The sequence below is a fragment of the Berghia stephanieae genome, chromosome 11, assembly GCF_034508935.2.
Source record: "Berghia stephanieae isolate SIO BIC M18660-M18661 chromosome 11, UCSD_Bste_1.3, whole genome shotgun sequence".
NCBI lineage: Eukaryota > Metazoa > Mollusca > Gastropoda > Nudibranchia > Aeolidiidae > Berghia > Berghia stephanieae.
In genome coordinates, this window is record NC_088370.1 from 23,468,089 (window position 1) to 23,489,733 (window position 21,645).

Sequence of the window (21,645 nt, forward strand, 5' to 3'; positions counted from 1 at the left end):
CCACGTAACTCAGCTTTACTCTATTTACTACAAGAGTACAAGACTCTTCTAACCCTACACAGCAGACGCCGTATTTAGGTGTGTATATTTTCATTTAGAATTAAATACGTAGAGAGATTGTTTATCTTGATGCTCGACTCCATATTGTTATTGTAATGTCAGGTACTTCTAATTCAAATTCTAAATATGGTTCTTCTTAGTCTTAGAATAGAATAGATGAAGGTATCGACGTCGCTTGATTTTGATTAGGCCACTGGTCTGACGCCGAGCCTTTAAATGCATTTCCCTACCTGATCTTGTGATCAGGGGCTAGCCTACACTACACTTTCTCTACTGATCTTTTGATCATAGCTATTTTGGGTGGGAGGCACTTCTACACTATGCACATAACTTTCCATCACAGCATCTAATCTATTTTTGAAATTTGAAATTGAAAGCATCTCTCACGCTCGGCGCTTCAACGACATTTGCTGGCAATGAGTTCCAACGTTCAATAACTCTCTGTGTAAAAAAGTTCTGTTGAAGGGTAGTTTCAACTCTGGGTTTCAGAAGTTTATATATGAGTGGCCCCCAGGTGACTGATTTTTTGTCTACTGTGAACAGCCTATCCTGAGTCGCGTACAAGCAATGTGTGAACTTATAGGTCTGGATCATATCACTCTCAAACGTCAATAGACCATAATACTATCAGCTTCTCTGTCAGATTACTTAAATGAAAATAGTTCCATCCCCGTTTATTGTATTATTTACAATCTCTCTCTCTCTCTCTCTCTCTCTCTCTCTCTCTCTCTCTCTCTCTCTCTCTGTCTCTCTCTCTCTCACACACACACACTCACACCATTTCTCATGACTCATATCTCCTCAGTGCTCCTGTAAATAATAGAAGTTAACCATCAATAAACTACGTCTACTACTACAGCCACCACCACATCAGCATTACTACCACAGCAACCTCCTCATCGTTATAAAAACCACAGCAACCACCACCACCACCTTTACATCATCATCATTCTCATCGTCTTCATTGTTACCACTGCCACTACTACAACCACAACCATCACATCAACATCATTACTACCACTACCACAGCTACCACATCGTTATCAAAACTACAGTAACCGACACCACCATTACATCATCATCATCATTATCCTTATAGTCATCATCACCACCACCACTACAATCGCAACCACCACATCATCCTGTGCTTGCTACGCGGGAAGTCGCCAAGGACTTCACCTGCAGTGGTTCCCATTCATTCCCGTTGTGACGAGGGTGAGATCAGGAGTGTAGTATAGTTATAAAATGAGTATACAATACAGGATGATTGGATTTAGTGCAGCTCTTTATTTTCAAGCTAGCTGGATACGAAACGAAAAATAATAAACAGAAAAAACAAGGGAGCTAAAAAGTTCTTATTATTATGTGAAGTGGTTCTTATCAAAAGGGTTGGTATGAACGTATTATTTACACTACTGTTACATCCCCCTTCTCAAATAGAACGTAAGCATATTTTAAAATCAAGACTGAGATAGATATATAAACACGTTTTTAATCAAGACTGAGATAGATATATAAACACGTTATGCTTGTAGGGCCTGTCTAGAACATAGAACTTAGAACATCAAATGTAATTTGGGGACCCTAGGTTAAGAACCTCAGATCAGCCAATCAGTGGGCAGGATGCCAAAAAATAACAAAACATAACGTAAAGATTTAAAGTTCCAAATGACCTCAGTAAGCTTTCCTAATGTTTTTAGATTAACATAAGGTAGGATGAGATCATAATAAGTTGGGAAATAGGCTCTTCAATGTGGGCATCACCTGAAAGAAAAAAGACTAGAGGTCTCGTGACCTCGACCCAGTGGAGGGCATTATTGTGTCCCTTTATCCACTGGTCCCTAACCTAGTGTTTGTCTTTGTGTTCACCTCAATATCCATTAATATTCAGTGTAGGCGTAGAAATTTGGTGCATTGTGGGTATTGTGTATTGCATTCTACAGCACTACCTATACTAGTGACATTGCCTATGAAATGACTGTAGACTATTCTGACAGTCACTCTTCCTCAAGGGTATTATTGCATGTATACCTGTGTAGAGGGTAATGAAGAGTGAGAATAAAGTGAGGTGACAGGTGACGATAGTAGAACTTATGGTTAGTAGTTTTCGACGAGCCTTTTAGGGCGGATAATTTCCCGACCAGACCTTGTGTGGTGGGTAGGTACAGGAATGTGAGTCTCCAGGGCATTGTCTGGACCATTGTTTGTCTCCTGCTGTGCAAGTTGTGTTGTGTACTCTTCGTTGTTGTTGAGCGATGGAGAACCTGGTGTCTTTCTTTCCTTAAGATGTATACGATTTCTCCACTGTGTAGCTTCTTGGTTCCGCGGCATGATCTATCACTGTTGCTGCTGACCATGTATGGTAAATTGGGTCTTGTAGGAGGACCGGCTGACCTCTATGCAGCCATGGAAGAGTGTTAGATATACTTTGTCGTATTGTTCCTTTTGTTTCAGCTGTCTATGTTTCAGGTTGTCCCGAGCTTGTTCTATTCTGGGGGTGATCTTCATTGTTTGTGGTATTGGAGTTCGGATTGATCTGTTGAACAGAAGTTCAGCGGGGGAAGGTAATGTCTGGTCAATCGGTGTAGTTCTTAGGTTGAGTAGAGCAATGTGGGGATTTTGTTTGGTCTCTTTTGATTTCTTTAAGCAGTTCTTAACCGTCTGCAGCATCCTTTCAATGAAGCCGTTTGATTGTGGGAAATAAGGACTGGAAGTTATATGTTCGATTTCCTATTCCTTCATGAATGCTTTAAATTCCGTGCTTGTGAACTGTTTTGCGTTATTGGTCACAAGCGTGAGAGGAATACCATGAATAGCAAACACTGATTGAAAGTATTTAATTATCTCTTGACTTGTCATGGTTGTCAGTGTTTTTACGAATGGCATCTTGCTGAAGTAGTCTCCCATTAGGATATAATTTTTTCCACCCAGATGGAATATGTCTGCCGCTAACTTCTCAAATGGGATATCTGGTAGTTTGGGCTGTAATAGCGGTTGACGTACCTGGCTTTTTCCATATTTGTTGCAAATCTGACACGAATGTACCTTCATGGTGATGTCTTTTGTCATACCAATCCAAAATACATTGTTTTTTGCAAGTAGAATGCATTTGTCTCGACCTTGATGACCAGCATGAATTTTGTCCAGTATCATTTCTTGTAATTTCTTTGGTATCAAAATAGCTGTGCCTTTAATGATGAGGTCATTGTCAAAAGAGAGTAACTCTTTCATGGACCAGTAAGGTCTAAGTGCTTTCTTCACTTGACTGATGTCTTCAGGCCAACCTTCTCTTATTTGCTTTGCAAGTGAGGCAAGTTCTGCGTCGTTTGCTGTTTCCTCTAACAGCTCAGTCCTCCTCTCTGGGCTTATTATTACATGATGGATTGTGGCGTCCAACTCAATTTCCTCACCACTTGTAGGTTTGTTTCTGGATAAAAAATCTGCAAAAACCATTTCTTTGCCAGGTTTGTATGTAATGGTGCACTGGTATGGTTGTATACGTAGGAGCATGCGCTGTAGTCTTGGAGGTGCCTTTGCAATGTTTTTCAACTGGATTGTCTCTAATGGCTTGTGGTCAGACTGTACACTTATCTCTTTGCCGTAAATGTACGTATGAAATCTTTCACATTCGATATTTGCGTATCGTGCTTCTGTGTCTGTCAGGCTCTTGGATGCAAAGGCAATGGGCTTTCCATCCTGTAGAAGCGCTGCTCCAAAACCGTTCAATGAGCTGTCCACTTCTATCGTGGTGGATTTGTGAGGGTCAAAATGTGGATGTCATTCTTCATCGTTTGGTATATTTTTTCATGCGAACTATTCCAGTTCCAGACATTATCCTTTTTCAAAAGCTCTCTCAGTGCGGTAGTTCTTTCGCTTAACCTTGGAATGAACGGACTTAGGTATTGGATCATCCCAAGAAACGACTGCAGTTCAGTTTTGTTGCTTGGACTGGCCTTTGATTTGATGTTGTCACACTTGCTGGGACTAGGCTGGACACCTTCTTGGGACCATTCTAGACCAAAAAATGTAATTTTATCCTGTCTGATGAAGCACTTCTTACTGTTGAAAACAAGGCCATGTTTTTTTGCTACTTCCATTAAATGGAGCAAATTTTTGTCATGCTCTGTTTGGTTCTTGCCATATACACATACGTCATCTGTGATACCTTCTACTCCTGGGCATTGTTCTAGAATTTCATCCATTTTTCTCTGAAAGACATCTTGGGAGACACTGAGCCCAAAAGGGAGTCTTATAAACTTGTATCCCCCCAAAGGGTGAATTGAACGTTGTCAACAGGCTTGATTCTTCATCTAGTTTGATTGCCCAGTATCCATGCTGCGCATCTAATTTGGAAAAGACTTTTGCATTGGAGAATTTATGCGAGATTTCTTCAAGGGTTGGTGTCCTATGGTGTTCTCTTTTAATGGCTTTGTTAAGATCTTTGGGGTTTTCCATTAAATTTTCTACTGAATGCCAATGAATTTACCCAATCTGTTGGCTGACTCACTGGCTCAATGACACCTATTTCTTCCATCCTGTTTAGCTCCTGTAGTAGCTCGTCCCGTATGTGTATGGGGCATTTCCTTGGTGGATGTATTACAGGTGTGGCATCTTCCCGGAGAGTAATATGGAATTCCCCATCAAAGTTGCCAATGGAGTCGAAACATTCGGGAAAGTCGTGCTTTAGCTCATCGAGTGGTGTTTTTGTTTTGGCTTGTATAGCGCAGTTTATTTTCACCAAGTTGAGTAGACGACATGCTTCAAGTCCTAAAATATTTGGGCTGTTTGAGTCTACTGCATAAAATGTGAGGCTGTGACCTTTGCATTTGACTTGTAAGCATCCTCTCTGATCAATTGTACCACCTCCGTAGCCAGATAAGACTGTCTTGTTTCCTGTGAGCACTTTGTCTATGTCTTCATCAGGATATATTTGGTTCAATGCTCTCACTGTGATAATGTTTGCATTCGCACCAGTGTCGACCTTGACTCTCAGGTTCATAATTTGTGATCTGTGAGGTACTTCCAATGGAATTCTCGTATATATTTCATTTCTCTGATTTTTGTCAATCCCGACAGTATCAATGTTGAATTCATCGTCGTTAATAGTTTCTGCCATTAGGTCATGAACTTTTGGCTTGAGTGTAAATCTACAATTTTTTATCCCATTGTTTATGGTCTCGATCGTTTTGTTTCGAGTTAGGGGGGATGGATCTGCAAACGTTTGCCCAATGGTTAGGCTTGTCACATATCTTGCACATTGTGCCGAAAGCAGGACATTTTCTTCGTTCGTGTCAAAGACTGCATTGACCGCACTGTTGTAGTTGTCTATGATCTCTTGCTTTTATGGCATCTAGTTCGGCCTGTGTTCTTGACTCCGCTCCCGAGGCTGCTGTGCTATATTCTGCCATGTGCCGGATTGATGCCTCGTGGCTTTTAAGTAAGTTTATGGCTGTTTCGAGATTAAGCGCATCACCCTGTTCTAGTAGTCGCTTTCGTTTGTTTTGATATTTACAGCCTTTAATCAGCTGCTCCAGCATCCTGTCATTGCGTATGTTCTCATCTCTAAACGAACATTTTGTAGACGCAATACAAACGCTTCTAGGTTTTCGTCTGTCATCTGGGACAGTGACTGTAGCTCTATCCTTTCCACCCATTTGTTGTGTTTTTCTACTAAGAAGTTTTCAAAAACTTTCCATACCTTTATTGGGTCTTGTTTATCCACTGCTGATAGTTTGGAGGACTGGACGATGTCTCTACCTTTGGTGCCCGTAGATAGCAGGATGTAATGATACTTATTTGCATTATCGACATTGTTTATAATAAAAAACGATTCCATGAATTCCTTCCATTCGTCGTATGCTTCCTGTTTGTTGTCTTTGCACCAATTAAGATAAGGCATTGGTACCTGACTAAAAGCCATATTAATCTCAAAAACAATCTTACCTGCTCAAAATAATGGACACAAGGGGTAGATAAATAGTAGGTTTACCGCTGCCACCATGTAGTATAGTTATAAAATGAGTATACAATACAGGATGATTGGATTTAGTGCAGCTCTTTATTTTCAAGCTAGCTGGATACGAAACGAAAAATAATAAACGGAAAAAAGGGAGCTAAAAAGTTCTTATTATTATGTGAAGTGGTTCTTATCAAAAGGGTTGGTATGAACGTATTATTTACACTACTGTTACAAGGAGTATACTCCTTTTTATGGCGGGTGCCCTGAAGGTACCCTTTGCTGTAGGCTCATACACTAGGTGTAAATCGTTACAGTCCATCTGTGAGTGGAGTTTTCTACCTGCCTCGTTACAGTCTCAGTAGCCCCATTCATGGTGGTGGCTATTGGAGTGTCCCAGACAGATGGAAGGATGGCTAACCGCCAGGACTGGTGGTGTAGTCAAGTCGCTCTAGGTGGTTTGTATATGTTGTGCAAATACAGCCCACCTACCTTCACGGAAATGCTATTCACCCCGTTGCTGTCTGTAACGGTCTCTATGACCCTTACCTTCGATGGCTCTTTAGCATAACCCCTCCTTTGAGCCTCGAAGTGTCCTCTCGCTGAACCTCTGTATGGCCTGGGATCTGGAATCGAGAAGATTGCGCACCTGAGTAAAGATGGGTCTCTTGTAATAGGAGAATATCAACGCTATGGACGACGTGTTTGCGGTAGTATTTGGCTAGGCGCCGACCTATTGGGGAATTTGTATTCTGGACATAATCATTGAAGACATAGTAGTGTGGAGCCCAGGATGGTGGAGGCCATTCGGGCTCCGGGTTGGATCTCCATTAGTCACATATCTGGGCGGGCCGTTCAAGGCACCGGCTTATAGGCCCAACATCTAGGATGGTCTAGTGACGGTCAACCGGAATTATTCCTTTGCCCCCATTATGCCTCAGGCACCCCCATCAATGACAGGGAGGTGTTACATGGGGGTGAATGTAATGGCAAAGCCTATTCGCAAATGGTTGCGAATTGCGAATAGGCCATGTCAATAGCTTCCAGGCTATTCGCAAATGGTTTAAAATTTGAATGGTTAACAGTTAGGCAAGTGTTTCCTAAGCTCTTTTTGAGGCCCACTCCTCTTTTTTTTTCGTGTGTGGTAACTATGCTTATTTATGTCCATGGTGGTATCCCACCAAGGAAAACATTTAACATCCTGTAACAACCTGTAGCAAAATAACTTTTATGATGGGTCATCGTTATTCGGACCCCTGTGGTGCCATTAATCTAGTCATTATTCTGCCCCCCCCCCCCCCCTGTCCCGGCTGCCAATAATTTCATTGCTATTCGGAACCCAGTGACATTTCCACACAGTGGGAAATATCACTGGTGGTAGGGTCTCATTGGATGATAGCAATGTTAGTAGGAACTCAGATAATATTTGTGCTCGTGGTAGGGACTCAGTGGATGATAGCGTTGGCCTGGCCTTGTTGTACTGTTTCTGAGCAAAAAACATTTTTATAATTTTTTTTTCTCTCTGATCATTTGTTTGTGTTCAGAGCGAGATTATTATTTTTTTTTTTTTGTCTCTGATTAATTTATATAGTTTCTGAACAAAATTTTTTATTAATATACCTTTTTTTTCTATAATAATTTGATAGCTTTCTGATTGGGAAGAGTTATTTATCCATTTATTTTTGTTTGTTTCTTTATATTTATTTATTTATTTAGTATGCACTTTTTTGTTGCCACTGATTGTTTGTTTGATTTTTCGTGAGATTTTCATTTCCTTTTATCCCTCAGTTTCTGAGGGAGATTCTAAAAATTCATTTACAAGAATTTTTAACAATCGAAAAAGATCGGATATGGGATGAATTTCACAATTTGCAATATTTTATAGAAAGCAACTAGAAGAGAGAGAGATAAAAATGATCTAAAGAAAAAAAAAAGGGTGGGACATTTATCATTTGCAATATTCCTAAGAAAGAAGGAGGAAAAAAGAAAAAGAAAACAGAAAAAAAAGTGGTGGAGATGGGACTTGAACCCGTAGTGTCATTTACGATGTCTTCTCAGACAGACAATTTACCCATTTGGCCACACTAACCACATGAATATTGATGCATATTGTTTATATATAGTAATTTACTCTCCCTCGACTGATATGTTGTTTAAGTAATTTTTAAACTTATATTGATATTTTATTAATTTTACTTATTTCTATGGCATGGCGAACGTTTTCACTTCTCGAAAGTGAATAATTGTTAAACAGAGTGGAGTTTCAAAAATGCGTCTGAGTATAATCACTGGGTAAACGTTTGCGAATAGCTACTGACTTTTGGCAAACGTTTGGGAATAGAGAGAGAGAGAGACATAGAGAGAGATATAGAGAGAGAGAGATTGATTGATTGATTGATTGATAGATTGATTTCTTGTACAATAGTTCACAACTAATTTATTTTAAGAATATTTTTTTTCTTATTAACATACTTGAGTGAGGAAAATTGTTGTGGCCCTCTGCTTTGAGGACAGTTTTAAGACCATTAATTTTTTTTTTTTTATTGAACATTTTTTCTCCTTTATTATAGATTAGCATAATACTGGCTGCTATTAACAACCATAATCATAATCTCATAGATTTTAGAGATGTCTCTAAGACAAAGAACAAGCAAGAGTGACAAAAGGAGACCTGAAAAAGTCAAGAAAATGCTTGATGGTAAAGGTGATGCAGAGGACATGCATTTGGACGAGTCTTCTTCACAGGTTTGTTTATGATTTAATTTATGACCTCCTATTATTATGGGCTCAAAAGAGACATTCATTTTTAATGTGCTAGCACCAAATAATGAATACAATTATCACTTTTTGTTCAAAAAGTCTCTATGCCTAGTGAATCATATGTATTGAAAAAGGCACAGGAGGAAGTTGACAACTGGAAAAGGGCTGGCTATAGTGCCTTGACCTGTGCACAGGTACTGAATCTTGTTCACAAGCTCATGGTGTTTATGAATGTTTTTTGTTGTTTTTTGTTGTTTTTTTTTTTTTTTTGATGTTTCTATATTTAAAATACTCTTGGATTTGAGTGGATAATATTTTAGTATTACCTCTTTGTGGAAACTTTGTGACCAACGGTCAAAACCACACAAGCAAACCTCCCCATCCCCTCCTTTCATCATTGACCGTCCAAAGCTGAGTGACTAAAGTCCTGATAGGCTTAGGTTTTCACAAATATGATAGTAAATATCATGGATTGGGTTTTTTTTTTTTTTTTTTTGAAAATGCATAAAAACTCTTTAGTTATTTTTGGTTTTATATACATAAAACACTCAGCTTTTTTGCCATGTGATAATTGTAATAATATATGTATATTATCTTTTAAAACACAGAGAAGATCAATTGTGACCCTCCGCCTCGAAGCAGTATTAAGTCGGGATTTGGAAAACGAAGAAAACCGGTTTTAAAGTGGAAATGGTCAAAAGTTATCAAATTTCAGTTTTTGGTTGTTTCAGAAACTACAATCATTTTTCTACATGAAAACATAATAATTCAACATAAACAATGACGATAAGTTATATAAATTTCAAGTTTAAAAATGCAACTATCAGTGACACATTCAAAACGAGAGTTGACTTTCTCTCAGAGAGCCACCCTTTCCAAAGCTTAGTAATACCGAGTCTTTTTTTCCACCAATAAGATGTAAGATATCACAGCAAAGGGCGTGTCTTTATCTATCTCAGAGAAAGCATGACTGTTTCCACAATTTCATGGTTCAACCAATAATGAACTTTAAAAACTGTAAACAAGTCTAGGTTTTTCCCTGACAACCTTACAAATAAATGATTCTGATTGGTCAACGCTCATCACATGCGCTGTGGCTGTCGGCCATAATGCTCGGGGGGATGCTTCATGACGTCAGCATGCGTGTGTTACATATGTGTGTGTTTGTGCATTTTGATACACACCACGTGCTTTTATCTCTTTGTCTAGCAGCATTTGATCGAGGTGAAGGTCCTCCTTTGTCCCTCTTTTTTTATTCATGAAATTACATGAAATTATAGGACATGCTAAGACTTATTAGGACAACAGTTGCCTAATCTTACACTTACAGAGATTGTTGTAGGATAAACATTTAATTTTAAGTACAAAAGCAGAATAATAAATAGAGCCTTCAACAATTAATGAACTCCCGATGGAAATAGTTGTAACTAAAAAATGAAATGGATGGATAGATAAACAGACAGAATGACAAACCTATTAATGGATAAATAGATAGATAGATAGATAGATAGATAGATAGATAGATAGATAGATAGATAGATAGATAGATAGATGAAGAGCGGAGAGAGACAAACACAGAGAGAGAGAGAGAGAGAGATGGATGTTCGTTTTGTCGTGCTTTCTTTGTATACTGAAAGAAGGGGGGGGGGGGGGGAGGATCTTTTTAGACAATGTGGGTGAACGCTACGGAAAACTTGAGAGATTCAATAACATGTTTTCATGTAAGTCACTACACAATAAGCCCCACCCCTGCTCCTCAAGCTGTCATCTGACTCAAAATGGAAACAATGCAATGATTGATTTGACCAGCCCATTTCTTTAATTGCAATCTCATTGGTCAATATGTTTCCAGTTGATTGACTATGACTTACTTTGTAACAAAATGCTTTCTTTAAACTATCCCTACAATTCTTTGCTCCGCCTCCATCACTTTCTTCATGTCTACCTCTCCGTCTCCCATTTGTTTCTTTCACACACACACACACACACACACATACAGGTTTCAATCTTTATTCTATTTCCCTTGCGTCCTCTTAATGCAGTCTCTCTCCCCTCCCCCTCTCGCTCCTCTTTTACTCTATATCTCTCTCTTTCTTTCTCTCTCTCTCTCTTTCTCTCTCTCTCTCTCTCTCTCTCTCTCTCTCTCTCTCTTTCTCTCTTTCTCTCACATGTGTGTGTGTGTGTTTGTGTGTGTGTGTGTGTGTTTGTGCGTGCGTGCGTGTGTGTGTGTATTTTACTCTCTCATTCTATCTCTTCCTCTCTAATCCTCATTCTTGATAATTCTTTCCCTGCCCAGCCGGCTTCACGTAGTTTCAAAACTGTACTTTCAAATTATAAAACCTTCTTTAATTTTTGGCATTTTGAAATCGTATTTTCTCTATTAAATAAGACAAAAATTTCACATTATTAATTCTCATTCATTGATTCTTTATTTAAATATCAAAAATTCTTGAAAAAGTGAGCAATTGTCGGCATTTTTTTTCAAGGTGTTTTATTTGTTTTAAGAACATCTTACATAGTAATGAATAACTACAAAAGTAATAATTGGATTGTTTCAAAAATTTGTATGTACTTTATTAGATGTATAATCTAAGCTCATGCCAAATTTCACTATTCTCGTCAAATGTTCGATGCCCGTATCTAAGGAGTTATCTTTAACCATTGATTTGACTGTGCGTGAAAACGGTGCCTCACTTCAAAGTCGATTTTCTCAAAACTGGGTTTTCACACTCTCTCTACTTCAAACAGTCATATCTCGGCAATGAATAATCACAATTGTATAAATTTGGTATCAAAATTTAAAGCATAAAATAAGCTATGATTGGGTACCAAAAACCCAAAATTGAAAAATCCGACTTAATACCGTTTCGAGGCGGAGGGTCACAATTTCTGTGATTAATGTGATGCATTAACCGTGCCATTAAAAAAAAATAAAAATTTTGTGAGTCCTCTTGAGCTTATATATAGTGCAATCTCTAGATAACGATACCGTTAGTATCGACAACACCTGGATAGCGATATTGACCTTTAGTCCCAATTTTTTTCTTATGTATTATTAGTAATAACAAGTCCATACTCATCTAAACGACATACATTTTAGTAAAAGCCATGTTTAGTGGCAGTCAACCATGAAATTTGATACAGTAATCTAGCCAAATAGGCAACCTTGTTTCCGACCAGTGTCATCATACTCTAAATACAGTAAAAATCCTTCTCTTCCTACCTTTGAACTTTGAGATGTCCTTCTCGAGCCTACTCACAGCATACCTTCCGTTTTTGGCGGAATCATTCATATTTTCACTCTTCTTATTTGTACTATTCCGCCATTGTCTCTAAAATTCCGATTTACAAAAATAATGGTAAGAATAAAGAAGAGCAAAAAAAAAAGGGGGGGGGGGGGGGGGGTGAATGAGGTGAAATTCCTATTTTTTGTCTCAAATTCCTATTTGATTCCTGATTCCACTTTTGGAATGTGAAGGGTTGGCAGCTCTGCTCACAGTCAATGAGATTGATGTAACTGATTAATGAGAACTCGTGTTTACCTACCAATGAAATCGCTTTATCGCAAATGCCATCATAAAAAATGTCGATATTGACAGTGTCATTATCAAAAGCTGAATGTTAATCAAGAATCATGATGTCCAACCCGATAAGAAAAGTAAAGTCCTCACCATTGATGTCAAACTGCGAATCTTCACACAAAAAGATGATGACAAAGAAAGAAATTCACTGCTATTTAATAAAACAGCTGCACTCATGCCAGTCCCAAGCCCGGATAAACTAAAGAGGGAAAATGGGCATCATAGCAATTTTTGCAATAAAAACAATGACAGTACACATTGGAGAATGAAAGCATAACTAGTAAACCCTTAGTCAACAAAAAAAATATGCATTCTTATTACAGGCTGGTCCGTGCGTCGCATTGTTATATTCATGTCATGGTCTGAACACGCCCCCTTTTTTTCGCCATCTTCAAAACCCTGGATGAATGACACTCTTAAATAACAACATCATTTTCCTCTCCTGGGCAATATCGTAATCCAGGGGTTGCACTGTATTACGGTTAATGACACTAACCATGTTTTATTGATTTCTGGTAGGCACACAAAATCTAGTTGAGTTAAAAACTAGATGTTCAGTCTTCTTCTTTATCTCAAGGGTTACTACAGCAAGATGAAGAAGAAGAACAATGATAGTTGGTAATTTCTTCCCTGGTTGAGAAACATCAGTTAGATCTTCTTAACTATTTCTTTTTTTCAATTTCAATTGACTCTCCTTTCATATCTCAACATCTCTCTTCCTAAAAGCGAGCAGATTTTTCTTAAGTTGTTTGATTCATATCTTGTGCAATCTTATACCTTCTTCTCAATTCTATTTATGCATTTAAAAGGATAATTATAGTGTTGGTGTTGATGTTTTTTTATTGGTATAATGTCACCATTATGAAATCTAACCCCTAGACAAACAGCAAAACTCTCAAGGAACCAAAGCCATCCAGTTCATCCAGTTTTATGTGGGGCAAACTTGTCAAGTACGTCTTTCTCATCATATTCATCCCTCCATTTTTAAACTACACATCTCTACAGAAAGAAAGCCAGGAGCTCAAGCCCAAAGGTATGTATCCATTAACGGTTTGTGAAATAAAATAAAAAATGAATTAATGATGATGCCAATAATAATGATGATGATAACATAATGATATTAATCACAATAATAGTAATGATAAAAGAAAATTAATGATGATCATGAGGGTGATAACGATAATGAAAATAATAATAATAATAATAATAATAATAATAATAATATAATGATGATGATGATAATAATGTTGTAATAATAACAACTATAATAATAATAATAATAATAATAATAATAATAATAATAATAATACAGTCGACTCCACTTAATCGCACACCCTCAGGAGTTGGGGTGAGTGTGTCTATTAAGCGGAGGAGTTAAAAATAGCACCTAATCATTAGCTTTCGTGTGCCTTTTTTGTAGGACCTCCTCCTCTCATTTTTCTTCAGGCTTGGGACTGTCATGTTTAAGATAAACTCATTAGAAGGTTGTTTTGTTTTTGTTTGTTCTTTTTGTTTTTTTTTCATGTTTTATTTACAATAAAATGTGGCATTATTGTTTGTAAGATTAGTAATCATGAAGCAACAGCATTGTGTTTTCGTCATGTTCTTTTTTTAAACACGGCATTGTGTCGACCTTTCCATCTCGAGAAACAGTCTTCTGATTGGGAGAAAACGTGGAGTTGAACCCAGTTCAGTGCCTTTTGCTTAATTAGGTCTCCAGACAATTGACTGGAACTGTTTTCAGTGGTGCAGACATTTTTTTCAAATAAAGCAATGACCATATAAGGCCAAGGCCGTATAATGCAATTCATTGGTTACATTTTTATTCCTTTAATTTCATTTGTCAGCTTTATTCATTAAATAATTCAAAAGACTCGCCTTTGAGTGTATCAATGTGGACAGGGACCATATGGATCAATCAAAAGATGAGACACAATTCTTTTCTGGAATCCTCTCTTATTGTTCACGGCCCAGTAGAGAAAATCAATGCAAAGGTAGAGAATTGCAGTTGAGTGGTCAGACAAGACAATGTAAACAACACTCAGCATTCGGTGGACTGCGATCACGTTTCACACCTAGTGATGCAGACAGCTAGTGCTGAGTCAATTTGCCTGTCGTGTCAGGTAATCCTTTGTTGTCAACAAGCATTGCTCTTCTGACATAGTAGGGGTCAGAGAGACAGTGGAATCGCAATGACGGGAAAGGTTATTATGCATGATACGATATTAACATGAGAAAATGGTCCAATGAGAAATACATTTTCATTACTTTGTTGTGTATTTTTAGGTAGTTTTCTCCATTCAAGATGGAATCAAGGTGTAGCGATTAAGTGGAGCGATTATTTAGAAGGAATGTTTAGCGTATAAGCGGAGTGTGCAATAACCAATGTGCAATTAAGCGGAGTGAACTGTAATGATTATATTAATAATGATAATAATAATGATAATGACTATAATAATAGATGATGACGACAATACCAATACAAAGCAGGACGTGGCACCACTCACACATATTCACTGCCTACTATGCTGCCCACACATACTGTCGGTTGCTGATTCCTTGCTGACAGTGTCTCACCACAGGATTGATGCGTCGAACACATGCTTAGTCTGTAATCAACTAACATACACAGTTCCGATTGACAGTCTCCTTTCCTACACTTCTTTTGTATACGATTGAAAGTCAACCAGAATGTGACATAGATATTTTTCTTCGAAGTATATATTTTTCCTCGAAGGTGATTGACTGCTCTCAGAGGAAGTTTTCTTTCCTCACGACCGTGATTGTTTCAATTTTTCTCTTTTTCCTCCTTCACACCCGCACCTCCTCCTCCTCCTCCTCCTCCTCCTCCTCCTCCTCCTCCTCCTCCTCCTCCTCCTCCCCCTCCTCCCCCTCCTTCTCCTCCTCCTCCTCCTCCTCCTCCTCCTCCTCCTCCTCCTCCTCATTCTTCTTCTTCTTCTTCTTCTTCTTCTTCTTCTTCTTCTTCTTCTTCTTCTTCTTCTTCTTCTTCTTCTTCTTCATATCTGTGTTGTGTTTCTTAATCCATATTTTTGTCTTGTTGGTCTATTTACGCGTGCTCATAAAGTTCAGCCAATTTTGTCACCAGCTATTTATAGGCCTGAATTTCCTTTGTTGGGAAATTGTGCCCCCCTCTCATTTTCTTTCTTTCTCCCCCTTCCCTCTCCACGTTGCATCTACTCTATGCCTAAATATTTTACATAAGTATTTGAAGTACGGCTAGACATTTTGTTATACTTTGTTATTGAAGTTCATACCGACAGTCTGATGTAACAATTGGTCACGAATGTGAGCAACAGCCTATGCCATCTGTTTTATTGTACTTATTTCACGCCTACCCCATTTGCATAAGCACTGAAGTATGCTTAGACACCTTGTAATAATATTTACTTATAGGTGGATAGACACTCCATAGTCTTGCGTTGCAAAACGACCACAACTGTGACGTAACCGGAAAACGCCTATACTGGTCTGATTCATTAGACAAATTACTATAATGTAACAAGACTACCATAATTCATACATATTAATCAAACAATTGAGAGCTCTTGTGACATCTTTTTAAAACATCCTCGTCCTCCCCCCACCCCCCACCCTATTTTTTTTTTAGGTGGAGATTTGTACGACATTGGATTTGGCCAGAAATTGTTTTTGTCATGCTCTGGGCAGGGACCTCCTACAGGTATGGAATTATCAATGTGGGAAATTACAATCTTCTTTCTATTCCGTGTTATACTTTCACCATGAAAACAATTCTAAGGTGTTATGTGTAATGTATTGAAAAACCTGTTTCATTTTATGTTGTATTCTTTTGAATTAATAATGATATAATTGTTATAATAATTTGTACAACGCTTATTTTGTTTGACAACAGCTCAACCGCCTTTTGTCTAGAATATCATACAATGCAGACACATTTTTAAAAAACAAAAAACATAAATAAAAAATTGAGTTTTGTATAGCGCAATATCCACTAAACGTGCTCAAAGCGCTTTACAAGGGATCTCTGACCAACAGCAACATTTAACATTTAGGATGGACAAGACATGACGCCTGTAAGGTGATATTATAATTTTTTCAGACAGAGATAACGCTGTTAACAGCCAAGTACTCATTTTACACTTGAGTATGATGAGAGTATGTGCCGAGCGAGGCTTGAATCCAGGACCTTCCGATCCAAAAGCGAGTGTCATACCACAAGACCACATAGCCGCACATCATAGTGGCCAACTGTCCTGATAAAATCGGGACTGTTCCGATTTGGCAATCAGAAAAATTAAAAGAGAAAAAATTGGACTGTTTATGTGTATGGAAATGACTTGCACGTCCCAGGATTATGATTATTTGACTAGCAAATTATAAAGTGAAACAGTAAAAGCTCTAAATCTAGATTATATTATATAGTAGTCCAAACATACTGCTGTATTGGGTCATGGTTGTATTGTATTTAATGGTGTCCCGTTTTTGCTCTTTGAAAAGTTGAATTTTAACTAATGAAAATCAATGTTAGATTATGTTGTTGAGAAATTAGGGAGTGGGCACCAGTGTAAGAACAAGTGTTTATGAAACATGGCCAGCAAAACAAGAAAGAAAAATACATTCCGAAAAATCAGTTTTTCTTTCTTGCTTCGTCTGGCACTGTTTCATACACAGTTGATCAGATCGCTGAATTATGTAAATAATTTTCAACAAAAATTTTTATTTAATCCTAATAAATAATGGAAAAATGAAAATTTATGTAGTGAATAAACGCCACAGTATTGTGCTCAGTGAGCTTTGAAATACTTCATCAGGCTATCTGAACCAAATTTCTATTTCATCACCATTCAACACCACAACTTTTGTGACAAGATGTGACACCGAATGGCTGAGCTGCACAATGTCTCAGAATTTCGATCACTTTCAAAGCTGAAATCAAGAGCTTGGTGAGATTTTTTTAAAATGCCATACCTCGGCTATCAAGTAACCCACATTAAACCAAATCAATTCGCATAGAGATAAGATATTTTGCTTTTAGACGAACTCAGTTTAGATTAAATAATAATAAAGTGTCAGGCTTTAACACTCCTGTTAAGTTTTATAACAGCATTTAGCCACTTTTATTGCCATTTTTTAATTGTTTGATTGGCATAGCAATAAAGCTGAAGCCTTCCTCCTTTAGATGATACCAAATTTAGCTCTGTATGTCTTTTGTAGCTGAAGTATTAATGGTTGAATGATTTGGTTTGATAAAAGGCATTTTCTCAACTCGCGATGCAAAAAAAAAAGTTTTTTTTGCTCTGCTGCAATAACGACGTCTTTTCTGGTACCTAAAATGTATTTAATTTCTAATTTTGATTTTTAAAAATTTGTAATTTATTCTTTGTTTTGTGAGTATGTGATTTTAGTTCCGTTAGTAAACAGATAATTTTTATTGTTGTTTTTACTCCAGTGATTCTGGATGCCCCAACTGGTATGAACTCAGATGTGTGGATGCATGTGACACCATCCCTAGCCAAACATGCCAGGGTGTGTGTCTATGACAGGGCTGGACTGGGATTCAGTGACAGACCCATGGTAAATGGAACCAATACATGGTTTGTGTCATATATTTGTCGGCTAAACAGTCAAACTGTCCTCAACTGTATTTTGTGCAACCAATAATAATGATGATGATGATGATAATAGAGTTAGTTAGATAGAAAAAGGTTTATGATGCTTCTTTCATATCATTCGGTTCACAAAAATCATGTTTTAAATACTTTGAAAGATTGTTCCAAAGTATTTGGATGTTTCTAGATAGAGAGCTTCCTCTACATGTCATATTAGTGATATGTATTTGAGTAACAGACAATATTTTATTCCATTGGTTACTGCTGACTATGCATACCTTCACCGAAGAAGACCGGTCACCCATGATTCCTCACTCTTTACCGGTACACCCAATGATCAACAACAACTTTCAATTTCATCGGATTAATTATCCAATTTCATCGAGTTCTTCCGAACATTTTACTGGATTATATCATTATTAAATTAACTGTGACTGTGTTATTGTAGAGAATTTAGAATTATTTGTGTTGTATTGGACTATTCATCCCTCTTTACCGGTGTTTGCTTGTTTTAGCTAGACTAGGCTGAGTTCGTTATAAACAATGGCAGACGCCGTGAAATCACTCCTGTCTCTTAGTGAGAGATCGGAGAAAAATGTCGCAGAAATAAACCATGATGACTTTACAAAGAAAGGTCCTAAATCGTGTTCTAAAGGGAAAAGAAAAGTTGAGTCAAAAAATGAAGCGTTGAACACTAATAGTGTTACAACATTGCAGTCTACGGGACAATCATCGGCTATGGTTCTCTCTCACGCACTAATTGTGCTAAGATGAGTCTTACTAGTTCCCTCGCTAATCGCGAAGAGGAAAGAGAGGCAAATACGAGCCACACTAATACTCTCGCTAATCGCGAAGAGTCGAATACGAGCCACACTAATACTCTCGCTAATCGCGAAGAGTCGAAAGGGAAAAAATGCGAAAACAGTGAATTATCAATGATTAGAGAACAATTAGCGGAGTTGACTAAAATTATTCCCGTAGTTGCCGAATTGAAAACGGCGTATGATAACTATCACGAAAGTGAAACTCAACAAGATAGCCCTAATGAAACCTGTGATTTTCCAGGTAACGATCATGAAATGATGACTCATGTGGCTGGGACTTCCCAGGCGGATATAAATAGACATGACCAAGACGTTGCTAGTGATAACTGTAGCATCGCATACTTTAAGGACGTGTCAGGCACAGTTGTGCCATCAGGGCCTATAATCAACGACGACATTGCAGTTGGAATTTCTAATATTTTAGAGAAGGGAATAGATAATAGCACCATAGAACGGCTATATGCTAAATATGAAGTCCCGCAGAATTGTTCTAGACTTAGAGCGATAGAATGCAATGAAGAAATTACTAAGATGGTGTCTAATCCCACTAGAGTTCGAGACACACATTTAGTCAAAGTTCAAGAAGGAATGATGAAGGGTATCACTGCGGCTATTGGGGCTTTGACAGTTTAAGTGCACTGGACAATTTAAACGAAGATGCTAAAAATGCGGTTACTAGACTTGCAGATTTACTGGCATTAATGGCTAACTCGTCTCATTATCTGGACATCTGTAGACGATTTTTGTTTAAAGGAGAACTTAAAGAAGAATTTTCTCAACTGTGTAGCGACTCGTATCCTGTCAAAAGTCTCCTATTTGGAGAACAATTACCTGATAAAATCAAGGATGTGTGTGAAACTCAAAAAATTACACGACTCACAAAACAACGTATGGAACTATACAATACCAACCGTGCTGGGAAAAAGTTTCCTTTTTTAGGTCAAAGAACCCCGTTCTGGAAGAAAGGATGGGGAGGGGGGCAAAAAGGTCGTCGACCCAGACACGAAGGCAGAACAACTACCAAAACTACCACCAAACTCACAACAGGCAGCCGTACATGAAAAGGGGCTCAGGAAACAGGAAGTAAAAAGAGTAAGTTTTGAGTTTGAGAATTTAGACCATCCGTTAGGAGGGCGCACTCGACATTATTTACATATATGGAAGAAATTTACTAATGACCCTTTTGTTTTACTATGTGTTAAAGGTTGTGAAATTCAATTCAATAGTAAACCCTACCAAACAAGATTGCCCCCTGAACTGAGGTTTAATATGGAAGAATCAGACGCCCTAGACATAATGATAAAGAAATGGAGGATCAATTAATTATCGAAAAATGTAAATTTGATAGTGGAGATTTTATGAATAATGTATTTCTTAGAGCTAAAAAGAGATGCGAATCAGGTGTCAAAAAATTTCGAATGATATTGAATCTCAAATGGCTTAATGAACATGTATGCTATCAACATTTCAAAATGGAGAGTCTGGATTCATGTTTACATCTAATGGAACCAGGATGCTATATGGCGAGTCTCGATATTGTTAGTGCTTTTCACACCGTGCCGATTGACAACCGATTTACTCGGTACCTAAAATTTCGTCATAAGGGACTAGTGTATAAATATCTAGTATTGCCTCAAGGGTTTAGAGACAGTCCTAGGAATTTTACAAAAATTTTACGCCCTATTTCTTAGAAGAAAGAGCTATTTGTCAAGCATGTATATTGACGATTTGTATTTACAAGGTGGCTCCTACCAAGAGACTATGATGACACTTAAATCATTAGGGTTTGACATATCCCCCAAATCTACGATAGTGCCTACTCAACGACTACACCATTTGGGCTTCATACTCGACTCGTTAGATATGAGGGTTTCTTTAAGTGAAGAGAAAAGGGAAACAATCATTCTAAAAGCTTCCTCCCTTAAAATTTCAGCTAATCATGTATCCATTAGGAAAGTAGCTCGACTCATTGGCACGTTTGTAGCATGCTTCCCCGCTGTAGAATATGGTCCTTTATTCTATAGGGAATTAGAGATGACAAAAATTAAAGCATTAGCTGTTTCTTATGATTATGATAAATGTATAGCATTGACAGAAGAATGTATCAATGAAATTGAATGGTGGATAAATGAAGGGGTTTACAGTGGAAAAGCTCTGTATCAAAATCACCCAGATTTTATAATTAGAACTGATGCTTCCAAATTAGGCTGGGGTGCAGTTAAGGGGGAGGAAGTGACACAAGGTATGTAGACCTATGAGGAATCACAACAACATATTAATGTGTTGGAAATAAGAGCAGCTTTACTGGGCACTATGGCACTTTGTGCCAATTTACATAATTGTCACATTCAAATACAGATTGACAATACTACTGCAGTGGCTTATATTAATCATATGGGCGGTACACATTCTTCGTTGGGCAATAATTATACCAAAGAACTACTGCTGTGGGGCAAAGAGAAGAATATATGGTTAACTTCATGTCATATCGCAGGAGTTGATAATACAGAAGCAGACTTTTATAGCCGTTATCTCGATACCCATACTGAGTGGATGCTGAATAAAACTGTATTTGAGCAGTTATGCCATACTTTTGGAATGCCAGAAGTTGACCTTTTTGCGTCTCGCATTAATCATCAAATTGAGAAATATATGTCTTATCACCCAGATGCACAAGCACTGGCTGTTGACGCTTTAACTCATAAATGGGATAAATATGTTTACATTTTTTGTCCAGTCAATCTCATCCCCAGAGTATTAAGGGAAATTATTCGAGACAGAACACCAAAGGCGTTAATGATATTACCGAAATGGGAGTCACAGATATGGTGGCCAAAAATGATGCGTTTGTGTCC

At 37.8% G+C, this 21,645-nt stretch overlaps 1 protein-coding gene across 1 annotated transcript in view; it reads left to right on the forward strand.

Moving 5' to 3' along the window:
* Positions 1 to 21,645, forward strand: part of LOC144957274 (uncharacterized) — a 33,153-nt gene that overhangs the window by 59 nt on the left and 11,449 nt on the right. The window contains exons 1-5 of the mRNA XM_078888370.1: positions 1 to 78; positions 8,636 to 8,761; positions 13,237 to 13,390; positions 15,986 to 16,057; positions 17,807 to 17,931. The exon at positions 1 to 78 is cut by the window's left edge and continues 59 nt beyond it. Of these exons, the coding sequence (XP_078744496.1) occupies positions 8,645 to 8,761; positions 13,237 to 13,390; positions 15,986 to 16,057; positions 17,807 to 17,931 (468 nt within the window). The 5' untranslated portion in view covers positions 1 to 78; positions 8,636 to 8,644. The remainder of the gene's footprint in view (positions 79 to 8,635; positions 8,762 to 13,236; positions 13,391 to 15,985; positions 16,058 to 17,806; positions 17,932 to 21,645) is intronic.